The 17021-nt window shown below is 59.5% G+C and overlaps 1 protein-coding gene across 1 annotated transcript in view; it reads left to right on the top strand.

Annotated features, from left to right (window-relative positions):
• The window catches only part of LOC140480623 (probable carboxypeptidase X1), a 32847-nt gene extending 21479 nt beyond the window's left edge, over nt 1-11368 (top strand). Inside the window, exons 3-5 of the mRNA XM_072575752.1 lie at nt 8969-9092; nt 9183-9379; nt 11348-11368. Coding sequence (XP_072431853.1) covers nt 8972-9092; nt 9183-9379; nt 11348-11368 — 339 coding nt within the window. The 5' untranslated portion in view covers nt 8969-8971. The remainder of the gene's footprint in view (nt 1-8968; nt 9093-9182; nt 9380-11347) is intronic.
• The last annotated feature ends 5653 nt before the right edge of the window (nt 11369-17021 follow it).

Below are 17021 nucleotides of genomic sequence, written 5' to 3'. Positions count from 1 at the left end.
ACTGTCAGGGGATAATGAAATCACTGGGGTCACTGTCAGGGGGACAATGAAATCACTGGGGTCACTGCCAGGGGATAATGAAATCACTGGGGTCACTGTCAGGGGATAATGAAATCACGGGTCACTGTCAGGGGGCAATGAAATTACTGGGGTCACTGTCAGGGAGTTAATGAAATCACTGGGGTCACTGTCAGGGCGTAATAAAATCACTGGGGTCACTGTCAGGGCGTAATAAAATCACTGGGGTCACTGTCAGGGGGGTAATGAAATCACTGGGGTCACTGTCAGGGTGTAATAAAATCACTGGGGTCACTGTCAGGGGGTAATGAAATCACTGGGGTCACTGTCAGGGGGGTAATGGAATCACTGGGGTCACTGTCAGGGGGGTAATGAAATCACTGGGGGCCACTGTCAGGGGGTAATGAAGTCACTGGGGTCACTGTCGGGGATAATGAAATCACTGGGGTCACTGTCAGGGGATAATGAAATCACTGGGGCCACTGTCAGGGGAACAATGAAATCACTGGGGGCCACTGTCAGGCGGTAATGAAGTCACTGGGGTCACTGTCGGGGATAATGAAATCACTGGGGTCACTGTCAGGGGATAATGAAATCACTGGGGTCACTGTCAGGGGGACAATGAAATCACGGGTCACTGTCAGTGGGTAATAAAATCACTGGGGTCACTGTCAGTGGGGTAATGAAAACACTGGGGTCACTGTCAGGGGATAATGAAATCACTGGGGTCACTGTCAGGGGGACAATGAAATCACTGGGGTCACTGTCAGGGGGACAATGAAATCACTGGGGTCACTGCCAGGGGATAATAAAATCACTGGGGTCACTGTCAGGGGGGTAATGAAATCACTGGGGTCACTGTCAGGGGGTAATGAAATCACTGGGGTCACTGTCAGGGGGGTAATGAAATCACTGGGGTCACTGCCAGGGGATAATGAAATCACTGGGGTCACTGTCAGGGGATAATAAAATCACGGGTCACTGTCAGTGGGCAATGAAATTACTGGGGTCACTGTCAGGGAGTTAATGAAATCACTGGGGTCACTGCCAGGGGGGGTAATGAAAGCACTGGGGTCACTGTTGGGGGGGGGGCAATGAAATCACTGGGGTCACTGTCAGGGGGCAATGAAATCACTGGGGCCACTGTCAGGGGAACAATGAAATCACTGGGGGCCACTGTCAGGCGGTAATGAAGTCACTGGGGTCACTGTCGGGGATAATGAAATCACTGGGGTCACTGTCAGGGGATAATGAAATCACTGGGGTCACTGTCAGGGGGACAATGAAATCACGGGTCACTGTCAGTGGGTAATAAAATCACTGGGGTCACTGTCAGGGGGGTAATGAAATCACTGGGGTCACTGTCAGGGGATAATGAAATCACTGGGGTCACTGTCAGGGGGACAATGAAATCACTGGGGTCACTGTCAGGGGGACAATGAAATCACTGGGGTCACTGCCAGGGGATAATAAAATCACTGGGGTCACTGTCAGGGGGGTAATGAAATCACTGGGGTCACTGTCAGGGGGTAATGAAATCACTGGGGTCACTGTCAGGGGGGTAATGAAATCACTGGGGTCACTGCCAGGGGATAATGAAATCACTGGGGTCACTGTCAGGGGATAATAAAATCACGGGTCACTGTCAGTGGGCAATGAAATTACTGGGGTCACTGTCAGGGAGTTAATGAAATCACTGGGGTCACTGCCGGGGGGGTAATGAAAGCACTGGGGTCACTGTTGGGGGGGGGGGCAATGAAATCACTGGGGGTCACTGTCAGGGAGGTAATGAAATCATTGGGGTCACTGTCAGGGGGCAATGAAATCACTGGGGTCACTGCCAGGGGGGTAATGAAATCACTGGGGGTCACTGTCAGGGAGGTAATGAAATCATTGGGGTCACTGTCAGGGGGCAATGAAATCACTGGGGTCACTGCCAGGGGTGTAATGAAATCACTGGGGGTCACTGTCAGGGGGTAATGAAATCACTGGGGTCACTGCCAGGGGAAATTAAATCACTGGGGATCACTGTCAGGGGGCAACTAAATCACTGGGGTCACTATCGGGGGGGCAATGAAAACACTGTGGTCACTGTCAGGGGGGTAATGAAATCACTGGGGGTCACAGTCAGGGGGTAATTAAATCACTGGGGTCACTGTCAGGGGGGATAATGAAATCACTGGGGTCACTGTCAGGGGGGAATGAAATCACTGGGGCCACTGTCAGGGGGGTATTGAAATCACTGGGGTCACTGTCAGGGGGCAATGAAATCGTTGGGGTCACTGTCAGGGGACAATGAAATCACTGGGGTCACTGTCAGGGGGATAATGAAATCACTGGGGTCACTGTCAGGGGGGTAATGAAATCACTGGGGTCACTGCCAGGGGGGTAATGAAATCACTGGGGCCACTGTCAGGGGAGAATGGAATCACTGGGGTCACTGTCAGGGGGTAATGAAATCACTGGGGTCACTGCCAGGGGGTAATGAAATCACTGGGGTCACTGTCAGGGAGTTAACTCACTGGGGACGCTGTCAGGGGGTAATGAAATCACTGGGGCCACTGTCAGGGGAGAATGGAATTACTGGGGTCACTGTCAGGGGGTAATGAAATCACTGGGGTCACTGCCAGGGGGGTAATGAAATCACTGGGGCCACTGTCAGGGGAGAATGGAATCACTGGGGTCACTGTCAGGGGGTAATGAAATCACTGGGGTCACTGCCAGGGAGGTAATGAAATCACTGGGGCCACTGTCAGGGGAGAATGGAATCACTGGGGTCACTGTCAGGGGGTAATGAAATCACTGGGGTCACTGTCAGGGGACAATAAAATCACTGGGGTCACTGTCAGGGGGATAATGAAATCACTGGGGTCACTGCCAGGGGGGTAATGAAATCACTGGGGCCACTGTCAGGGGAGAATGGAATCACTGGGGGTCACTCTCAGGGGGTAATGAAATCACTGGGTGTCACTATCAGGGGGTAATGAAATCACTGGGGTCACTGTCAGGGAGTTAACTCACTGGGGTCACTGTCAGGGGGTAATGAAATCACTGGGGTCACTGTCAGGGAGTTACTGAAATCACTGGAGGTCACTGTCGGGGGGGGCAATGAAATCACTGGGGTCACTGTCGAGGGCAATGAAATCACTGGGGTCACTGTCAGGGGGTAATGAAATCACTGGGGTCAGTGTCGGGGGGTTAATGAAATCACTGGGGTCACTGTCGGGGGGGGGGCAATGAAATCACTGGGGTCACTGTCAGAGAGACAATTAAATCACTGGGGTCACTGTCGGGGGGGGGCAATGAAATCACTGGGGTCACTGTCAGAGAGACAATTAAATCACTGGGGTCAGTGTCGGGGGGTTAATGAAATCACTGGGGTCACTGTCGGGGGGGGGCAATGAAATCACTGGGGTCACTGTCAGAGAGACAATTAAATCACTGGGGTCACTGTCGGGGGGGGGCAATGAAATCACTGGGGTCACTGTCAGAGGGTAATTAAATCACTGGGGTCACTGTCAGGAGGGAATGAAATCACTGGGGTCACTGTCAGGGGGAATGAAATCACTGGGGTCACTGTCGGGCGGGGCAATGAAATCACTGGGGTCACTGTCAGGGGGGAATGAAATCACTGGGGTCACTGTCAGGGGGGGATGAAATCACTGGGGTCACTGTCAGGGGGGAATGAAATCACTGGGGCCACTGTCAGGGGGGAATGAAATCACTGGGGTCACTGTCAGGGGGGAATGAAATCACTGGGGGGTCACTGTCAGGGGGGAATGAAACCACTGGGGTCACTGTCAGGGGGGTAATGAAATCACCGGGGGTCACTGTCAGGGGGGTAATGAAATCACTGGGGGTCACTGTCAGGGGGGGAATGAAATCACTGGGGTCACTGTCGGGGGGGAATGAAATCACTGGGGTCACTGTCAGGGGGGGAATGAAATCACTGGGGGGTCACTGTCAGGGGGGAATGAAATCACTGGGGCCACTGTCAGAGGGGAATGAAATCACTGGGGTCACTGTCAGGGGGTAATTAAATCACTGGGGTCACTGTCAGGGGGGAATGAAATCACTGGGGTCACTGTCAGGGGGGATTGAAATCACTGGGGGGTCACTGTCAGGGGGGAATGAAATCACTGGGGTAACTGTCAGGGGGGTAATGAAATCACTGGGGGTCACTGTCAGGGGGGAATGAAATCACTGGGGTCACTGTCGGGGGGCAATGAAATCACTGGGGTCACTGTAAGGGGGGTAATTAAATCACTGGGGTCACTGTCAGCGGGTAATTAAATCACTGGGGTCACTGTCAGGAGGGAATGAAATCACTGGGGTCACTGTCAGAGGGGAATGAAATCACTGGGGGGTCACTGTCAGGGGGGAATGAAATCACTGGGGTCACTGTCAGGGGGGAATGAAATCACTGGGGTCACTGTCGGGGGGCAATGAAATCACTGGGGTCACTGTCAGGGGGTAATTAAATCACTGGGGTCACTGTCAGGGGGAATGAAATCACTGGGGTCACTGTCAGGGGGTAATTAAATCACTGGGGGGTCACTGTCAGGGGGGAATGAAATCACTGGGGTCACTGTCAGGGGGGAATGAAATCACTGGGGGCCACTGTCAGGGGGGAATGAAATCACTGGGGTCACTGTCAGGGGGGGAATGAAATCACTGGGGTCACTGTCAGGGGGGAATGAAATCACTGGGGGGTCACTGTCAGGGGGGAATGAAATCACTGGGGTCACTGTCAGGGGGGTAATGAAATCACTGGGGGTCACTGTCAGGGGGGTAATGAAATCACTGGGGTCACTGTCGGGGGGCAATGAAATCACTGGGGGTCACTGTCAGGGGGGTAATGAAATCACTGGGGTCACTGTGTTAGAAACAAAATTCAATAAAATTTTGACGAGACCATCAAAGCTGGAAACAAGACAATTTATTGCGAACTCAGGGCCTCAGTTACAGAAGCAAATGAGATCTCAGGTTAGTGTCCAGTTTGACCCTTTGAGCTGAATGAGGTCATCTCTCCAGACTCCGTGGGCAGCACGGTGGTAGTGGGTGGCACGGTGGTAGTGGGTGGCACGGTGGTAGTGGGTGGCACGGTGGAAGTGGGTGGCACGGTGGTAGTGGGTGGCACGGTGGTAGTGGGTGGCACGGTGGAAGTGGGTGGCACGGTGGTAGTAGGCGGCACGGTGGTAGTTGGTGACACGGTGGAAGTGGGTGGCACGGTGGTAGTGGGTGGCACGGAGGTAGTTGGTGACACGGTGGAAGTGGGTGGCACGGTGGTAGTGGGTGGCACGGAGGTAGTGGGCAGCACGGTGGTAGTGGGGGGCACGGTGGTAGTGGGCGGCACGGTGGCAGTGGGTGGCACGGTGGTAGTGGGTGGCACGGTGGTAGTTGGTGACACGGTGGAAGTGGGTGGCACGGTGGTAGTGGGTGGCACGGTGGTAGTGGGTGGCACGGTGGTAGTAGGCGGCACGGTGGTAGTGGGTGGCACGGTGGAAGTGGGTGGCACGGTGGTAGTGGGTGGCACGGTGGTAGTAGGCGGCACGGTGGTAGTTGGTGACATGGTGGAAGTGGGTGGCACGGTGGTAGTGGGTGGCACGGAGGTAGTGGGTGGCACGGTGGAAGTGGGTGGCACGGTGGAAGTGGGTGGCACGGTGGTAGTGGGTGGCACGGTGATAGTGGGTGGCACGGTGGTAGTGGGTGGCACGGTGGTAGTAAGCGGCACGGTGGTAGTGGGCGGCACGGTGCTAGTGAGCGGCACGGTGGTAGTGGGCAGCACGGTGGTAGTGGGGGGCACGGTGGTAGTGGGCGGCACGGTGGTAGTGGGTGGCACGGTGGTAGTGGGTGGCATGGTGGTAGTTGGTGACACGGTGGAAGTGGGTGGCACGGTGGTAGTGGGTGGCACGGTGGTAGTGGGTGGCACGGTGGTAGTAGGCGGCACGGTGGTAGTGGGCAGCACGGTGCTAGTGAGCGGCACGGTGGTAGTGGGCAGCACGGTGGTAGTGGGCAGCACGGTGGTAGTGGGCGGCACGGTGGTAGTGGGTGGCACGGTGCTAGTGAGCGGCACGGTGGTAGTGGGCAGCACGGTGGTAGTGGGTGGCACGGTGGTAGTGGGCGGCACGGTGGTAGTGGGTGGCACGGTGGTAGTGGGCGGCACGGTGGTAGTAGGCAGCACGGTGGTAGTGGGCGGCACGTGCTAGTGAGCGGCACGGTGGTAGTGGGCAGCACGGTGGTAGTGGGTGGCACGGTGGTAGTGGGTGGCACGGTGGAAGTGGGTGGCACGGTGGTAGTGGGTGGCACGGTGGTAGTAGGCGGCACGGTGGTAGTTGGTGACACGGTGGAAGTGGGTGGCACGGTGGTAGTGGGTGGCACGGAGGTAGTGGGTGGCACGGTGGAAGTGGGTGGCACGGTGGTAGTGGGTGGCACGGTGATAGTGGGTGGCACGGTGGTAGTAGGCGGCACGGTGGTAGTGGGCGGCACGGTGCTAGTGAGCGGCACGGTGGTAGTGGGCAGCACGGTGGTAGTGGGGGGCACGGTGGTAGTGGGCGGCACGGTGGTAGTGGGTGGCACGGTGGTAGTGGGTGGCACGGTGGTAGTTGGTGACACGGTGGAAGTGGGTGGCACGGTGGTAGTGGGTGGCACGGTCGTAGTGGGTGGCACGGTGGTAGTAGGCGGCACGGTGGTAGTGGGCGGCACGGTGCTAGTGAGCGGCACGGTGGTAGTGGGCAGCACGGTGGTAGTGGGCAGCACGGTGGTAGTGGGCGGCATGGTGGTAGTGGGTGGCACGGTGCTAGTGAGCGGCACGGTGGTAGTGGGCAGCACGGTGGTAGTGGGTGGCACGGTGGTAGTGGGCGGCACGGTGGTAGTGGGTGGCACGGTGGTAGTGGGTGGCACGGTGGTAGTAGGCGGCACGGTGGTAGTGGGCGGCACGGTGCTAGTGAGCGGCACGGTGGTAGTGGGCAGCACGGTGGTAGTGGGCAGCACGGTGGTAGTGGGCAGCACGGTGGTAGTGGGCGGCACGGTGGTAGTGGGTGGCATGGTGCTATTGAGCGGCACGGTGGTAGTGGGCAGCACGGTGGTAGTGAGCGGCACGGTGGTAGTGGGTGGCACGGTGCTAGTGAGCGGCACGGTGGTAGTGGGCAGCACGGTGGTAGTGGGCGGCACGGTGGTAGTGGGCAGCACGGTGGTAGTGGGCAGCACGGTGGTAGTGGGCGGCACGGTGGTAGTGGGCAGCACGGTGGTAGTGGGCAGCACGGTGGTAGTGGGCGGCACGGTGGTAGTGGGCAGCACGGTGGTAGTGGGCGGCACGGTGGTAGTGGGCAGCACGGTGGTAGTGGGGGGCACGGTGGTAGTGGGCGGCACGGTGGTAGTGGGCAGCACGGTGGTAGTGGGGGGCACGGTGGTAGTGGGCAGCACGGTGGTAGTGGGCGGCACGGTGGTAGTAGGCGGCACGGTGGTAGTGGGCGGCACAGTGGTAGTGGGCGGCACGGTGGTAGTGGGCAGCACGGTGGTAGTGGGCAGCACGGTGGTAGTGGGCAGCACGGTGGTAGGGGGCGGCACAGTGGTAGTGGGCGGCACAGTGGTAGTGGGTGGCACGGTGGTAGTGGGTGGTGTTTGCACGTTCTCCCCGTGTCTGCGTGGGTTTCCTCCGGGTGCTCCGGTTTCCTCCCACAGTCCAAAGATGTGCAGGTCAGGTGAATTGGCCATGCTAAATTACCCGTAGTGTTAGGTAAAAGGGGTAGATGTAGGGGTTTGGGTGGGTTGCGCTTCGGAGGGTCGGTGTGGACTTGTTGGGCCGAAGGGCCTGTTTCCACACTGTAAGTAATCTAATCTAATCTAATCTAATCTAATCTAATGACCCAATCTCTCTTACTATTTCACCTCTACCCCTCTATGCTCCACGCCCATTGCCCCTTCCTTTCCAAGTTGTCAGTTTCCCCCTTGCACGTGCTGTCATAAGGTTAAACTCTTAGCTCGATGTTCCCCTTTGTAACTTCTTTCATTAGCCGTAGGTACATTCCATTCTTGTACATACACCTTAATAATGTATCTTTTTTGTGCTTCACTTGTATGTTTCAGTAATCTTAGCTTTTTACTTAAACTGTTGTTTTAAACATTATGGTAAAAGGAATTATTTTCTTTAATAATTCTACATTAAAGTTAGTACTGAATTATCCACTGAACAGTAGAGATTCTCTTCCCTAAGTACCTGCAGGGTTAATCGTTCTCTTGCTGGACCCCTTTTCTGTGTGCTTTCTCTATATCTGCAAAAACAACACTTCACCCCTTTTCTCACAATGTCCAGGGGAGGGGCTTGGTGTCCAGGGGAGGGGCTTGGTATCCAGGGGAGGGGCTTTGTGTCTGGGGAGGGGCTTGTTGTCCAGGGGCGGGGCTTGGTGTCCAGGGGAGGGGCTTGATATCCAATGGAGGGGCTTGGTGTCCAGGGGAGGGGCTTGGTGTCCAGGGGAGGGGCTTGGTGTCTAGGGGAGGGGCTTGGTGTCCAGGGGAGGGGCTTGGTGTCTAGGGGAGGGGCTTGGTGTCCAGGGGAGGGGCTTGGTGTCCAGGGATGGGGCTTGGTGTCCAGGGGTGGGGCTTGATATCCAATGGAGGGGCTTGGTGACCAGGGGAGGGGCTTGATATCCAATGGAGGGGCTTGGTGTCCAGGGGAGGGGCTTGGTATCCAAGGGAGGGGCTTGGTATCCAAGGGAGGGGCTTGTTGTCCAGGGGAGGGACTTGGTGTCCAAGGGAGGGGCTTGGTGTCTAGGGGAGGGGCTTGTTGTCCAGGGGAGGGGCTTGTTGTCCAAGGGAGGGGCTTGGTGTCCAGGGGAGGGGCTTGGTGTTGGGGGTGTGGTCTGGTGCTTTGTATCTGGTGGAGAATGTGGTGATGGTGTTCCTCATTGTCCTGTTGTTTGTCTCTCTCTCTCTCTCCCTGTGTCTGAAGGTGATGAGGGAGGTTCACAGAAAATGCCCATCTATCACCAGGATTTACAGCATCGGCAAAAGTTACCGAGGTCTCAAACTCTACGTGCTGGAGATATCTGACAAACCAGGAGTCCATGAGCTGGGTAAGAACGAGTCGGGATTGTCTTTGGTAAGTTTATCCGCAGGTCCCTGTGAATTGTAGCTGCTGGACGGCCTGTGCTTGGATTTTTCAGGAGAGCCGGAGTTTCGCTACGTTGCGGGAATGCACGGGAATGAGGTGCTGGGACGGGATCTCCTGATCCTCCTGATGCAGTACCTGTGTCAGCAATACCTGCTGCAAGAGCCTCGCATCGTAGAACTGATTCATAACACCCGCATCCACCTCCTACCCTCCATGAACCCAGACGGATACGAAATCGCACATCAACTGGTACACGAGGCTGGGGGGGGGACGGGGGGGGACGGGGGGGGGAGAGACTGGGGGGGGGGAGGAATGGGGAGAGACGGGGGGGGAGGAATGGGGAGAGATAGAGAGAGAGGGGGAATGGGGAGAGATAGAGAGAGAGGGGGAACGGGGAGAGACAGAGAGGGAACGGGGAGAGACGGGGGGGGAGGAATGGGGAGAGACGGGGGGGAACGGGGAGAGATAGAGAGGGGGAACGGGGAGAGACAGAGGGGAGGGAATGGGGAGAGACTGGGGGGGAGGAATGGGGAGAGATAGAGAGAGAGGGGGAATGGGGAGAGACGGGGGGGAGGGAACGGGGAGAGAGAGAGATGGAACGGGGAGAGACAGGGGGGGAACGGGGAGAGACAGAGGGGAGGGAACGGGGAGAGACTGGGGGGGAGGAATGGGGAGAGATAGAGAGAGAGGGGGAATGGGGAGAGACGGGGGAGGGAACGGGGAGAGACAGAGATGGAACGGGGAGAGACGGGGGGGAACAGGGAGAGACAGAGGGGAGGGAACGGGGAGAGACTTGGGGGGGAGGAATGGGGAGAGATAGAGAGAGAGGGGGAATGGGGAGAGACAGGGGGGAGGGAACGGGGAGAGACAGGGAGGGAACGGGGGGAGACAGGGGGGAACGGGGAGAGACACAGAGAGAGGGGCGACGGGGAGAGGTAGAGAGAGAGGAGGACAATGGGGAGAGAGAGAGTGGGGGGGCAATGGGGAGAGAGAGAGAGGGGGAACGGGGAGAGACGGGGGAGGGAACGGGGAGAGACAGAGAGAGAGGAGGGCAATGGGGAGAGAGAGAGAGGAGGACAATGGGGAGAGAGAGAGTGGGGGGGGCAAAGGGGAGAGAGAGAGAGGGGGAACGGGGAGAGACAGGGGGGAGAGGGAAATGGGGAGAGACAGGGGGGATCTGGGAGAGACAGAGAGAGAGGAGGGCAATGGGGAGAGAGAGAGAGGAGGACAATGGGGAGAGAGAGAGTGGGGGGGGCAAAGGGGAGAGAGAGAGAGGGGGAACGGGGAGAGACAGGGGGGAGAGGGAAATGGGGAGAGACAGGGGGGATCTGGGAGAGACAGAGAGAGAGGAGGGCAATGGGGAGAGACAGAGTGGGGGGGCAACGGGGAGAGACAGAGGGGTAAAGGAGGAGAGAGAGGGGGGGGACGGGGAGTGACAGAGAGAGAGGGGCAATGGGGAGAGACGGGGGGGCAACGGGAGAGAGAGAGAGGGGAAAGGAGGAGAGACAGAGAGAAGGGCAACAGGGAACGACAGAGAGAGAGGGGGAACGGGGAGAAACAGAGAGAGAGACAGGGAGAGACAGAGAGAGAGGGGCAACGGGGAGAGACAGAGGGGGGCAACGGGGAGAGACAGAGAGAGAGAGGGGCAACGGGGAGAGACAGAGTGAGAGAGGGGCAACGGGGAGAGACAGAGAGAGAAAGGGGCAACAGGGAGAGACGGGGGGGGGCAACAGGAGAGAGAGAGAGAGGGGGGAAAGGAGGAGAGACAGAGAGAGAGGGAACGGGGAGAGACACACAGAGAGAGGGGCAATGGGGAGAGACGCACAGAGAGAGGGGCAACGGGGAGAGACAGAGAGAGAGGGGCAACGGGGAGAGACAGAGAGAGAGAGGGGCAACGGGGAGAGACAGAGAGAGAGAGGGGCAACGGGGAGAGACAGATAGAGGGACGGGCAACGGGGAGAGACAGAGAGAGAGGGGGGAAACGGGGAGAGACAGAGAGAGAGGGGGGAAACGGGGAGAGACAGAGAGAGGGGGGACAACGGGGACAGAGAGGGGCAACAGAGAGAGACAGAGAGAGAGGGGGGCAACGGGGAGAGACAGATAGAGAGGGGCAACGGGGAGAGAGAGGGACGCAACGGGGAGAGACAGAGAGAGAGAGGGACAATGGGAGAGAGAGAGAGGGAGCGGGCCACAGGGAGAGAAAGAGTCAACGGGGAGAGCTATGGGGGCAACGGTTGAGAGAGAGAGGGGGGCAACGGGGAGAGACAGAGATTGAGAGGGGGGGGGGGGGGGGGGGGGGGGGGGGGGGGGGGGGGGGGGGGGGGGGGGGGGGGGGGGGGGGGGGGGGGGGGGGGGGGGGGGGGGGGGGGGGGGGGGGGGGGGGGGGGGGGGGGGGGGGGGGGGGGGGGGGGGGGGGGGGGGGGGGGGGGGGGGGGGGGGGGGGGGGGGGGGGGGGGGGGGGGGGGGGGGCAACGGGGAGAGACAGAGTGAGAGAGGGGCAACGGGGAGAGACAGAGAGAGGGGGAACGGGGGAGAGAGAGAGAGGGTGGCAATGGGGAGAGACAGAGAGAGAGAGGGGCAATAGAGAGAGACAGGGAGAGAGGGGAAATGGGGAGAGACAGAGAGAGAGGCAACGAAGAGAGACAGAGAGAGGGGGAACGGGGGAGAGAGAGAGAGGGTGGCAATGGGGAGAGACAGAGAGAGAGAGGGGCAATAGAGAGAGACAGGGAGAGAGGGGAAATGGGGAGAGACAGAGAGAGGGGGAACGGGGAGAGAGAGAGAGGGGGTGGCAATGGGGAGAGACAGAGAGAGGGGGAACGAAGAGAGACAGAGAGAGGGGGGGGCAATGGGGTGAGACAGAGAGAGAGGGGTGCAACGGGAGAGAGAGAGAGAGGGGGGGGGGGGGCAATGGGGTGAGACAGAGAGAGAGGGGTGCAACGGGGGAGAGAGAGAGAGAGAGGGGGGCAATGGGCGTGAGAGAGGAGAAACGGGGAGAGACAGCGAGAGAGAGGGGCAATGGGGAGAGACGGGGGGGCAACGGGAGAGAGAGAGAGGGGAAAGGAGGAGAGACAGAGAGAAGGGCAACAGGGAACGACAGAGAGAGAGGGGGAACGGGGAGAAACAGAGAGAGAGACAGGGAGAGACAGAGAGAGAGGGGCAACGGGGAGAGACAGAGGGGGCAACGGGGAGAGACAGAGAGAGAGAGGGGCAACGGGGAGAGACAGAGTGAGAGAGGGGCAACGGGGAGAGACAGAGAGAGAAAGGGGCAACAGGGAGAGACGGGGGGGGGCAACAGGAGAGAGAGAGAGAGGGGGGAAAGGAGGAGAGACAGAGAGAGAGGGAACGGGGAGAGACACACAGAGAGAGGGGCAATGGGGAGAGACGCACAGAGAGAGGGGCAACGGGGAGAGACAGAGAGAGAGGGGCAACGGGGAGAGACAGAGAGAGAGAGGGGCAACGGGGAGAGACAGAGAGAGAGAGGGGCAACGGGGAGAGACAGATAGAGGGACGGGCAACGGGGAGAGACAGAGAGAGAGGGGGGAAACGGGGAGAGACAGAGAGAGAGGGGGGAAACGGGGAGAGACAGAGAGAGGGGGACAACGGGGACAGAGAGGGGCAACAGAGAGAGACAGAGAGAGAGGGGGGCAACGGGGAGAGACAGATAGAGAGGGGCAACGGGGAGAGAGAGGGACGCAACGGGGAGAGACAGAGAGAGAGAGGGACAATGGGAGAGAGAGAGAGGGAGCGGGCCACAGGGAGAGAAAGAGTCAACGGGGAGAGCTATGGGGGCAACGGTTGAGAGAGAGAGGGGGGCAACGGGGAGAGACAGAGATTGAGAGGGGCAACGGGGAGAGACAGAGTGAGAGAGGGGCAACGGGGAGAGACAGAGAGAGGGGGAACGGGGAGAGAGAGAGAGGGTGGCAATGGGGAGAGACAGAGAGAGAGAGGGGCAATAGAGAGAGACAGGGAGAGAGGGGAAATGGGGAGAGACAGAGAGAGAGGCAACGAAGAGAGACAGAGAGAGGGGGAACGGGGAGAGAGAGAGAGGGTGGCAATGGGGAGAGACAGAGAGAGAGAGGGGCAATAGAGAGAGACAGGGAGAGAGGGGAAATGGGGAGAGACAGAGAGAGGGGGAACGGGGAGAGAGAGAGAGGGGTGGCAATGGGGAGAGACAGAGAGAGGGGGAACGAAGAGAGACAGAGAGAGGGGGGGGCAATGGGGTGAGACAGAGAGAGAGGGGTGCAACGGGAGAGAGAGAGAGAGAGGGGGGGGGGGCAATGGGGTGAGACAGAGAGAGAGGGGTGCAACGGGGGAGAGAGAGAGAGAGAGGGTGGGCAATGGGCGTGAGAGAGGAGAAACGGGGAGAGACAGCGAGAGAGAGGGGGCAATGGGGAGAGAGAGAGAGGAGCAATGGGGAGAGACGGGGTGGGGGGGGAACCTGGAGAGACAGAGAGAGAGGGGGGGCACCGGGGGAGAGAGAGAGAGGGGGGAGCGGGGAGAAACAGAGAGGGGGGAGCAACGGGAGAGAGAGAGAGGGTGAACGGGGAGAGACAGAGAGAGAGGGGCAATGGGGAGGGACAGAGAGAGGGACAACGGGGAGAGAGAGAAAGAGGGGGGCAATGGGGAGATACAAAAAGAGAGTGGGGCAATGGGGAGAGACAGAGAGAGAGGGGCAATGGGGAGAGAGAGAGAGAGAGAGGGGCAATGGGGAGAGACAGAGAGAGAGGGGCAATGGGGAGAGACAGAGAGAGAGAGGGGCAATGGGGAGGGACAGAGAGGGAGAGGGGCAATGGGGAGAGACAGAGAGAGAGAGGGGCAATGGGGAGAGACAGAGAGAGAGGGGGGCAATGGGGAGAGACAGAGAGAGAGGGGCAATGGGGAGAGACAGAGAGAGAGAGGGGCAATGGGGAGAGACAGAGAGAGAGGGGGGGGCAATGGGGAGAGACAGAGAGAGAGGGGGGCAATGGGGAGAGACAGAGAGAGAGGGGGGGCAATGGGGAGAGACAGAGAGAGAGGGGGGCAATGGGGAGAGACAGAGAGGGAGAGGGGCAATGGGGAGAGACAGAGAGAGAGGGGCAATGGGGAGAGAGAGAGAGAGGGGGGCAATGGGGAGAGACAGAGAGAGAGGGGGGCAATGGGGAGAGACAGAGAGAGAGAGGGGCAATGGGGAGAGACAGAGAGAGAGGGGGGCAATGGGGAGAGACAGAGAGAGAGGGGGGGGGCAATGGGGAGAGACAGAGAGAGAGAGGGGCAATGGGGAGGGACAGAGAGGGAGAGGGGCAATGGGGAGAGACAGAGAGAGAGGGGCAATGGGGAGAGAGAGAGAGAGGGGGGCAATGGGGAGAGACAGAGAGAGGGAGAGGGGGGAGCGGGGAGGGACAGAGAGAGAGAGAGGGAGGGAACGGGGAGAGAGAGGGTCAACAGGGTGAGACAGAGAAAGGGGGTGGGGAACGGGGAGAGACAGAGAGAGAGGTGGGCAATGGGGAGAGAGAGGGGAGCGGCAACAGGAAAGAGAGAGAGAGAGAGACAGAGAGTGGGGCAACGGGAGATAGAGAGAGAGAGAGGGGGGCAACGGGGAGAGAGAGAGAGGGAGAGAGGGAGAGGGGGGTGACAATGGGGAGAGACAGAGAGAGGCAACGGGGTGAGACAGAGAGAGAGAGAGACGGGGCAATGGGGAGAGACAGAGAGGGGGGGTACGGGGGGAGATAGAGAGAGGGGGGCAATGGGGAGAGACACAGAGAGAGGGGTGTACGAGGGGGGGGAAGAGAGAGGGGGAATGGGGAGAGACAGAGAGAGAAGGGGAATGGGGAGAGACAGAGAGAGAGAGGGGTACTGGGGAGAGACAGAGAGAGAGAGGGGGGCAACGGGGAGAAACAGAGAGGGGGGGGGGAGCAACGGGAGAGAGAGTGAACGGGGAGAGACAGAGAGAGAGGGCAATGGGGAGAGACAGAGAGAGGGGGCAACGGAGAGAGAGGGGGCGCTACGGGGAGTGACAGAGAGGGGGAACGGGGAGAGACAGAGAGAGGGGGGCAACGGGGAGAGACAGAGAGAGAGAGGGGGAACGGGGAGAGAGGGGGCGCTACGGGGAGTGACAGAGAGGGGGAACGGGGAGAGACAGAGAAAGGGGGGCAACGGGGAGAGACAGAGAGAGAGAGGGGGAACGGGGAGAGACAGAGAGAGGGGGGCAACGGGGAGAGACAGAGAGAGGGGGGCAACGGGGAGAGACAGAGAGAGGGGGGCAATGGGGAGACACAGAGAGAGGGGGGCAACGGGAAGTGACAGAGAGAGGGGGGCAACGGGAGAGAGAGGTGGGGTGGGGAACGGGGAGAAATAGAGAGAGGGGGGGGCAATGGGGAGATACAGAAAGAGAGTGGGCCAACAGGGAGAGACAGAGAGAGAGGAGGGCAATGGGGAGAGAGAGAGAGGGGCAATGAGGAGAGACAGAGAGAGAGGGGGGCAATGGGGAGAGACAGAGAGGGAGAGGGGCAATGGGGAGAGAGAGAGAGGGAGAGGGGCAATGGGGAGCGAGAGAGAGAGAGGGGGGCAATGGGGAGAGAGAGAGAGGGGCAATGAGGAGAGACAGAGAGAGAGAATGGGGCAATGGGGTGAGACAGAGAGAGAGGGGGGGCAACGGGGAGAGAGAGAGAGACAGAGAGAGAGGGGGGCAACGGGGAGACACAGAGAGAGGGGCAATGAGGAGAGACAGAGTGAGAGGGGCAATGGGGAGGGACAGAGAGAGAGGGGGGCAACGGGGAGAGACAGAGAGAGAGAGGGGGGCAATGGGGAGAGACAGAGAGAGAGGGGGGCAACGGGGAGAGACAGAGAGAGAGAGGGGGGCAACGGGGGGAGACAGAGAGAGAGGCAATGGGGAGAGAGAGAGAGGGGCAATGGGGAGAGACAGAGAGAGAGGGGGGGCAACGGGGAGAGACAGAGAGAGAGGGGGGCAATGGGGAGAGAGAGAGAGGGGCAATGAGGAGAGACAGAGAGAGGGGGGGGCAATGGGGAGAGACAGAGAGGGAGAGGGGCAATGGGGAGAGACAGAGAGGGAGAGGGGCAATGGGGAGCGAGAGAGAGAGAGGGGGGCAATGGGGAGAGAGAGAGAGGGGCAATGGGGAGAGACAGAGAGAGAGGGGGGCAACGGGGAGAGACAGAGAGAGAGAATGGGGCAATGGGGTGAGACAGAGAGAGAGGGGGGCAACGGGGAGAGAGAGAGACAGACAGAGAGAGAGGGGGGCAACGGGGAGACACAGAGAGAGGGGCAATGAGGAGAGACAGAGTGAGAGGGGCAATGGGGAGAGAGAGAGAGAGAGGGGGCAACGGGGAGAGACAGAGAGAGAGAGGGGGGCAACGGGGGGAGACAGAGAGAGGCAATGGGGAGAGAGAGAGAGGGGCAACGGGGAGAGACAGAGAGAGAGGGGGGCAACGGGGAGAGACAGAGAGAGGGCAATGGGGAGAGAGAGAGGGGGGGAAATGGGGAGAGTCAGAGAGAGAAGGGCAATGGGGAGAGAGACAGAGAGAGAGGCAATGGGGAGAGACAGAGAGAGGGGGCAACGGAGAGAGACAGAGAGAGAGGGGCAATAGGGAGAGACAGAGAGAGGGGCAACAGGGGAGAGACAGAGAGAGAGGGGGCAACAGGGGAGAGAGAGGGGGCAACAGGGAGAGATGGGGAGAGACAGAGAGAGAGGGGCAATGGGGAGAGACAGAGAGAGAGGGGGGTACGGTGAGAGACGGGGTGGGGGAATGGGGAAAGACAGACAGAGAGGGGGAGGAGGGGTACGGGGAGAGAGAGAGAGGGGGGAATGGGGAGAGACAGAGAGAGAGGGCCATGAGGAGAGGGGGTGGGCAATGGGGAGAGACAGAGAGGGGTGGGCAACGGGGAGAGACAGAGAGA

Source organism: Chiloscyllium punctatum, chromosome 1 (assembly GCF_047496795.1).
Source record: "Chiloscyllium punctatum isolate Juve2018m chromosome 1, sChiPun1.3, whole genome shotgun sequence".
NCBI classification, from domain to species: domain Eukaryota; kingdom Metazoa; phylum Chordata; class Chondrichthyes; order Orectolobiformes; family Hemiscylliidae; genus Chiloscyllium; species Chiloscyllium punctatum.
Note: the sequence above shows the minus strand (reverse complement) of the source record. Positions and strands in the feature narration are given on the sequence as shown.